This window comes from Gouania willdenowi, chromosome 11 (genome assembly GCF_900634775.1).
Source record: "Gouania willdenowi chromosome 11, fGouWil2.1, whole genome shotgun sequence".
Lineage (NCBI taxonomy): Eukaryota > Metazoa > Chordata > Actinopteri > Blenniiformes > Gobiesocidae > Gouania > Gouania willdenowi.
The window spans coordinates 18820830-18829171 of record NC_041054.1 but is presented as its reverse complement, the minus strand read 5'-3'; the positions used below and the strand labels follow the sequence as shown (position 1 = coordinate 18829171).

At 37.8% G+C, this 8342-nt stretch overlaps 1 protein-coding gene across 1 annotated transcript; it reads left to right on the top strand.

The window, feature by feature from the left end:
* Nucleotides 1-524: 524 nt before the first annotated feature.
* LOC114471882 (tissue alpha-L-fucosidase-like) lies at nt 525-7341 on the top strand. Its single transcript, XM_028460864.1, has 8 exons — nt 525-896; nt 968-1102; nt 2643-2780; nt 2920-3025; nt 3469-3669; nt 3765-3955; nt 4888-4987; nt 7101-7341. Exons 1-8 carry the CDS (start codon nt 556-558, stop codon nt 7233-7235), a joined length of 1347 nt encoding a protein of 448 aa, XP_028316665.1. The 5' UTR covers nt 525-555; the 3' UTR covers nt 7236-7341.
* The last annotated feature ends 1001 nt before the right edge of the window (nt 7342-8342 follow it).

The following is an 8342-nucleotide window of genomic DNA, read 5'->3' as shown; positions in this document are numbered from 1 at the left end:
GATAGCAATGCAACATAACAGCAAAGCGGGGCAAAAGAGCTCTCCAAAGGAATAGTTTGTGTTCGAGTCTTATGGCTTGATTCTGGAGTGAATAAACGTCCAAACCAGCCTTTTCATGTAAATGTTATATTACAGTTTATTTGTTTTGGATAGCTATTTGCTATGTTGAACAATTTTTTTTTTTTTTTTTTTGATAAAATAGTTTACAGTATTTACAAGTATTTTAGAAACCTCAACAAAAAACAGCCAAATCTCAAACTCTCTAAAAACCTATTACTTTGTTTAAAAAGAATATTGCTATTTTGTTTTTATATTATTCACCATGTTTTCTTAAAATTTTGCCAAATAATTTGTAAAGCAGCCCAATTTGTCATGGTATTTTTTTGCTGCCCAACGTGTATAAAATTATCTCAACCTAGCAACACCTGTGGGCGGTTTGTTTTTACTGTTATTGTCAATAAAGTTAATATATTAAAAAAAAACTTCCGCTGTACTGTCACCTGACGTAGGTCATATGACTTGTATTATTTGCATTTTTTTTTACCGAGACTGAGCATGCTGGCTGTGGTTCTGTCCCTCCTGGTGTTTGTGGGTGTAACCTGGGCCCAGTACAGCCCGGATTGGACCAGTCTGGACTCTAGACCTCTGCCTTCGTGGTACGACGATGCTAAAGTGGGGATTTTCATCCACTGGGGTGTGTTTTCTGTGCCCGCCTTTGGCAGTGAGTGGTTCTGGTGGCACTGGCAGGGTCAGAAGCCTCCGGACCAGAAGTGTGTGAGCTTCATGAAGCAGAACTACCCTCCTGGGTTCAGCTACCCGGAGTTCGCTCCTGACTTCCACGCGCAGTCCTTCGACCCAGAGAAGTGGGCGGACTTGTTCCAAGCTTCCGGTGCAAAGTCAGTCTTTAATCCTCATTTTGATGCCTTATGTCATGTGTTTTTGCGTAACCCTGTCTTTTCTGACACAGGTATGTGGTGCTGACGGCTAAACACCACGAAGGCTTCACTAACTGGGGCTCTGCACATTCCTGGAACTGGAACTCTGTTGATACTGGTCCTCACAGGGACCTGGTGGGTGATCTGGGAGAGGCTGTGCGGAGAAGGTGGGCCCTCTAAAATCAGGGGTTCTCAACCTTGGGGTCAGGACCCCATTTGGGGTCGTGAGACAACGGAAGGGGGTCGCCAGATGCCTTCTAGGAACTAAGAATATATATATTTTTAAATTTGAGCCCATTTTTGCTATTTTTTTTAATCTTCTTTCTGAAACTACACCAAACTTGGCATATTTTATAGGCTGTTGCTATAGTTCCCAGACAAATCTGACTATAGTTCTGGCACGTTCTGTGCACATGCGCAGTTGGTATTTCCGTCACTAGTGATAGTTCTGTCAGTTTTATTTTAGCCCTAGGAAATACCCTAAAATACAGTATTTATTTTCTTTGTATATGTATTTGTAAAGGTGGAATTTGCCGTGTTAAATGTGTTAAAATGATATATGTCAAAAGTGGGATTTGAAACCACTCCAGCTGAAGGAAGAATCCTAGAGTCTGGCGCTGTAGACCACTCGACCATCCTGACATGGAGTTATATAGTCTGGTTTGTCTGAGGTCCAGGTCCGGACACTACGTATTTAATACTATTTTCATCACTTTTTCTTGCCATATTTTTACTCTCATTTCTGCCACTTCTACATCAAATTTCAGTGCCTTTTCTGCACATTTTTTTTCCACTTTCAAGACATTTTATCTACTTCTAAAAACCTTTCCACCACGTCTCCCACCTAATGTTGCAGATAATGACCCATTATTGTCGCATTTTTTTTGCCAATTTAACCACATTCCCGATTTGTGATGCCCATTATTTGCCATTTTAATCTAATTGTTCCAACTTTTTAAATTACACTAACCCAGATCTCGGGCTCTAGTTTAATTATATGCAGTAGATGAAAAAACAAGTTAAATTCATAATGAATTCTTGGCCTTTTTATACATATACGTACGTGTTTCTGTGAGATTTTTTTTTTTAATGCATTCAGAATAATCAAACTTTAACAGAAATATGCAGTAATAAGAAACACTTGAAAAAAAAGAAGAAAAAACAGGATACGGGGGTGTAGATCAGACATTGGCAACTGGTGGCCCGGGGCCCACATGCGTTCCTCGGTATGTTTTGTGGTCCCCTAAGGAACTAAGGGTGTGCATAGCCATGAATCTGACGGTACGATACGATATATCCCAATACCATATACATTGCGATATTAATAATTACAAATTTCACCTTTACAAGTACAAAATGGTATGAAATACAATTTATTAAAAGAAAAAGAAAACTTGCGAGAACAACAAATGGTAATTCAATTACCAATATCGAGAACACGTGACACCAAGTGACCGGGCGTTTACGTGCTCTGCATATGTTAGTGCAATTAAATGTTTTTTTCATTAAAAAAACATGATTAATAAAATCAACTTGGACATTTTTTGGATCGATACGTTAACCGCAAGGCATAATCAATGGAAAAAATACCAAAAACAAAACCCTTTGTTGTTTCCTGCATTAATACTCAGATTGTCAGATCCAAGGGAAACAAGTTTAGAATAATGACCAATCATCCTTTTGTTGTATTGTGTTTTCCTCCTACAGGTCGTTGCATTATGGACTCTACAACTCCCTGTACGAGTGGTTCCATCCTCTCTACCTGAAAGACAAGCAGAACGGATTCAAAACGCAGGAGTTTGTGATGAATAAACTCCTTCCTGAGCTTCGTGACATGATTCTACGGTGTGTGTTTCTGCATTACTCTCATTATGCAGTCGGTGTTTACATAAGTTCCTCATACAAAATACAAGGTGTTTTTTTTTCTTTGTTTGTTTTTTTTAGCGCTCCGCCTTTAAACCTTTGTCCTGTTGTTACTTTACAGGTATCGGCCTGAAGTCATCTGGTCTGACGGGGACTGGGAAGCTCCCGACACCTACTGGAATTCCACAGGCTTTTTGGCCTGGCTCTACAACGAAAGCCCAGTGAAAGTGAGGTCCAGGGTTAGGGTCAATTACATTTTTCAATTGCAATTAAGTCTTTAATAATTACCCATGTTCATTTACAATACAGTTACGGTGACCGGCATTTTTTTCCAATTACAATTAAAATTTCAATTATTATTTCCCCCCCCCCCAGAGTCAATTACAATTAATAACAATTACTGAGCCTGAAATAAATAACCATATACAAGTTAACTTTCCTCTTGTGTTAGCACTCTGTTAGCATCTTTTATAAGCAGTTTTAACCCTTGTCTTAAAATAGCTGTAAAATACACACGAAATATATTATATCCTATAAAATGTATAGATTCCAATTACAAAGTCAAGCTGAAAGATTAATTGCATTTGCGATATTATCGCGATATTATAAAACGTGATTTTCTAAACGCAAAGGCTGCATTTTGACCCCAACCCTGCTCTGTTCCCTTTAGGACACTGTGGTGACCAATGACCGATGGGGGGCCGGCTGTGCCTGTAAACATGGCGGCTACTACAACTGCCGAGACAAGTACACACCAGGACAGCTGCCCAAGCACAAGTGGGAGAAATGCACGTCTGTGGACACGCTGTCATGGGGATACCGTCGCAACATGGAGATCAGTGAGCTGATGGACGCGCCCTCCATCATTGAGGTGGGATTGTTGATCTACAATCAATGTGGCTGAAATCTTACATGGTTTGTTTTTTTCATGAGGTTTAAACCATAACACTACCGGTAATCTGTCAGGATCTGGTCAGCACCGTGGCCCTCGGAGGCAACTACCTTCTGAACGTGGGTCCCACCCCGTACGGGACGATCCCTGCTGTGTTCCAGGAGAGGCTCCGAGGTGTTGGAGCGTGGCTGAAGGTCAACGGGGAGGCCATCTACGCTTCCAAACCCTGGAGAGTGCAGCATGAGAACAGCACCGCGACAGTCTGGTAAACTACAGACACACTACCCCTCCTATCTCCTTTCCTATCCACTGTTTTAACCCCGTGGATGACGTCATGGGGTTAAGGAAAGGTGTTAGAAGAGGAGTTAGGAAAAAGGCGATCACATTTGTTTTGACAATCAAACGCACTTCCACTAGGTGACGTTATAATCCTATGGTGGTGAAGGTAAGTGACGTCTGCCGTGGTGAAAAAAACTACACATTTCTGAAAATGACTAAAAGCACATTTCTAACACTTTCCGCTGATATAATCACAAAAATCACAAGGTTTGAATGTAAATCAAAGGAAAAGAGGTTACTACAGGCTACGAGGAACAAAAGTGAAACTTAAAGAACGTCACATTGAGAACGGTTGCTCATACACACCTTCCACTCACCAATATGAATTATGTTGAATGAAACATATTGTGGCTAAAAATGTCTTTGATCCCTTTTTCATGACCGACAAAGTGTCTGTTTTATGTCAGTTATATTCTGATAATTTTCCTTACTCATAATAAAATAAGGGTTTTAGATTATCTAAAGTTGTTCAAGGCCTATTATTGCATTGGTAACTTATATAATCTCAGTCCCTTGTTGGTTATTGTGAGTTTCCGTAAGCGCTCGGGTGTGCGTGTCCCTTTAAATGTTGTCGCCACAAGGAATTGTGGGTCAGCATAATCTGGTGTCCTTTGGTAAAGGATGCATCAGTGTTTCCTAGGCTAAAGGAGGTGATAAAGGAAGCATTGAGCCTCCTTTCCTTAGCTTAAAGACAATTCAAACTCTCCTTATTATGGCTGAACACTTTTGGGGGTTAAGGAAAAGTGGATAGGAAAGGAGATAGGAAGGGACTATTCAGACGCAGCCTCAGCCTGTGTACAGTACTACAGATTCACTCATTCAATCATTACTAACACTGAGAGTGTCTTCATGTTTCAGGTACACTGCTAAAGACAACGTGGTCTTTGCTGTAATTACTGGAAAATCTGTATCCATCGACCTGCAGCTGCTAGCACCGCGCCCATCAGCAACCACAAAGGTAGGAATTTATACACACAGACATACTGTAGAGTAGCTTTTCGATTTACCACGTCAGTCAGGCATTTATTTATTACGAAAACTCTGGAATGCAAAGAGGAAGTGTACTCAGGCAGTGGTTCCCAACCTTTTTGGGATCGTGACTCCATTTTGATATAAAAAAAAATTGCGGTTACTCCAAAGACGCTTTTTTTAATCTGGAATTAGTTTTTGATCATGTTTGTATCACTGAATTACAAATACAGATTGGTTTAAACAACTTAGTTTGTAGTTCATTTTATTTGAAATAGATTAATATTTGACAAGGCATAGAATTCAGTTAAGAATATGTGCTGTTTTAAGTTTTATTTATTTATTTATTTTTAGTTACTAGACATTTCCGGTGACGCCATTTAAATTCCAGGCGACCACACGTGGGGTCACTACCCCAAGGTTGAAAACACTTGGATAAAATTATTAGGACATACAAATCTAACTGTTTTCCAGTTGCGCTCAGTGAGGGCGGAGCTAGATGTTTGTCCACCTCTGAAACCTGATTGGACATTTTAGCTGCCAGTTTTTGTGATTGAAGCTAGTCATACAGTATATTTATTTATGAGTAAATTAATTCATAAAGCTAGTCATTTTTGGGGTCATTAAATCATACCAGCTCATAAAAATTTGTTTCAGGGATTAGAATAATTGTATCTTTCCATATGAAGCCTTTCCCTGCCTTTTTACATTAAACATGAGTGAAAATGAATGTATTTTAGAGTAAACCACAGTCTTTTTTTTTTTTCTTTTTTTTTTTTTTTTACAAAGAATAAATGTCAAACAAGATGGAGGAAAAAATATGATGAACGTTCAAGGAAAGAAATTGTAATAAGCACAACGTTAAAAGTTTGAGTCTCTGCTGCTGTTTGTGTCCACTGATTCTTCTTCTTTTACTCAACGCTGCCACCTACTGGACACCAGAGTGTTAACTGGTTTGCATGTGAGCCGATTACTGAAAATCAGAGTTTGAGATTTTTAATGAAACCAAAACAGCCAGTGTGTGAAAACATACCTAAAATAGTTATAGACATATACTGTATATCTAATATCTCTACCTCAGGTTTTCAAAAATGTGACTGTATCTGACACGAGGTCCACATTATCAACATCTGTAGTTCTGTTGTTTTGTCATTTTGTGTGTTTTTAGATAGGGGTGTCCCAATTAGAGATTGATGTCGGATATTGGTCTGATATCAGCCAGAAAACGATTATCAGGTTTTATCGGACTGCATCTAAAATCTCCGATATAAACGCTTCGATATTTCAGGGTCTTTTAATACATTTTTTTTTTTTTTCAACTGTAGAATACAGTAGATATTATGTTGAAGGTTAAAATGTATGTAACCAATTGGTTAATAATAAATGGGTCAGTTGTTCTCATCCCTACTGTTGTTCTCTGTTTGAGCGACATCACTTGATCAAGGCTTTTCTGACATTCCACACTACAAAATAAGCAATGAAAGTATATATGATTCGTGTTGGATTGATATCGGTATCTGTCAGTACCAAAGGCTACAATATCGGTATTGTATCAGAAGTGAAAAAGTTGTATTGGGACATTCCTATTTTTGGAGTCATCGTGTGTGTTTTTTTTTTTTTTTTTTTTTCTGTTTTTGTTGCAATTTTGTGTATTTTTGTTTTTTGTTATTTTCTGCATTTATGTTGTTTATTTGTGCTTTTTTTGGGGTCACTTTCTGTATTTTTGTGGTTGTTTTCTTTATTTTCTCGTCATTTTGTTGACAGTTTGTTTTGGAGCTATTCTGTAATGTGTTGGTGTTTTTTTGTTTACATAGTCATTATGTTTAAGTGCTTGTTAAGTCTGTCTTTGTTGCTATTTTGTGTATTTTTGGTGTACATTGTGCTTTTTTCTGTCAATTTGTGTGTCTTGGGAATTATTTTGTGTATTATGTTGGGCTTTATGTTCCTTCCAACTTTTTTGAAATACATATTTTGAGGGGAGGTCTACTAGTTTCCTATGTCTGCTATAAAGTGTAGAGTTAATGCAACCAACACCAAAAACATGCAACCAAAGCGTTTCTAAGTTTGGATCCTTTGTATTGTAACTGATGCTATCTGTGTAGGTGACGTTGTTGGGGTCTCCTCTGCCCTTAAACTGGTTTCCAAGTGATCCCAGTGGCATCACCGTTGTTCTGCCTAAGCAGTACTTCATCGGTCATCCTCAGGCCTTCACGCTCAAGCTGGAAGGATTCCAGTGAGTTCTGCTGTGCTTTGGTTTTCTGGGTTGTAAGCTTCATTATACTCTACGCACAAAATTACTTTAAAAAAACATACAAAATCACAGGAAATGAAATGAAGGAAAAATATAGAAAATGACAAATCTTTCCAAAATGGCAACAAATATAAAAGTAAAATGACTTCAAAACCCCAAAATGACAAAAATAAACAAAACAACCATTAACAAGAAAAATGCACTAAATGACAGACAAAACACACAAAGCTTTTGTTCTTTCCAGTATTAATGCACAAATTGGTGATTATTCTAAATATTCTGTTTTTTTTTGGCCCAAGTTGTCATAAGAGTTGCCATCATGAAGGGCAGCTGTTATATAGAAAACAGATTTTATACACACCTTTTTAAAGATTTTGACCGAAAGCATGTTCTATTTTTTTCACTGAATTGTTGAAAAATGTTTAAAATTAAACTTCATTTGAACCTTTTCCTGTGTTGTCTCTTTGTTTCCCACTGAAAGTTTGGCGTGAACCATCAAAACAATGATTTCCTTCCGTTTTAAACAGTTAGAATGTTAAAGGAAATCAGCATTTTGTTCAGACTGTGAGAACCATCGTTTTAAAGCCAGATTGAACTGTTGAAGCTACTTTGGTTTGTTGCTTTCAGGCTGGAACTGAGACAGTGTTTAATGCTACACAATGAAGTTGGAATTCATGTGAGAGGTTTTAGGTTCTCTCAGGTTACTTTGATTTCCTCCCATATTTATATGTAGTCTGCTTATAAAACTTCATAGAAAAACTGTCATGAAAACATTATTTTTAAAGGAAATTTTGAATTTTTATGGCCATATTTGAGCTTCTTCAATACCTAGGTTACTACACTCCTTTTTCAGATCTCATAAACTATATTGAGATTTTTGAAGATAGTGTAATTTTGTATCTTATTATTCCCTTTAAGAGCTAGTAATAAAGTTTATTACTTCAGCTGTTACAGAAGCATAAAAATAATTTCATTTAGGGCAGATGTGGCTGTAAAATGTGTCAAGCAGTGTGTTTGACTTGTTAATGTGTGTGTGTGTGTGTTAGCCTTGTGATGGACTGAAGAATTCTACATGGAGCTTCTAGTTGAATAA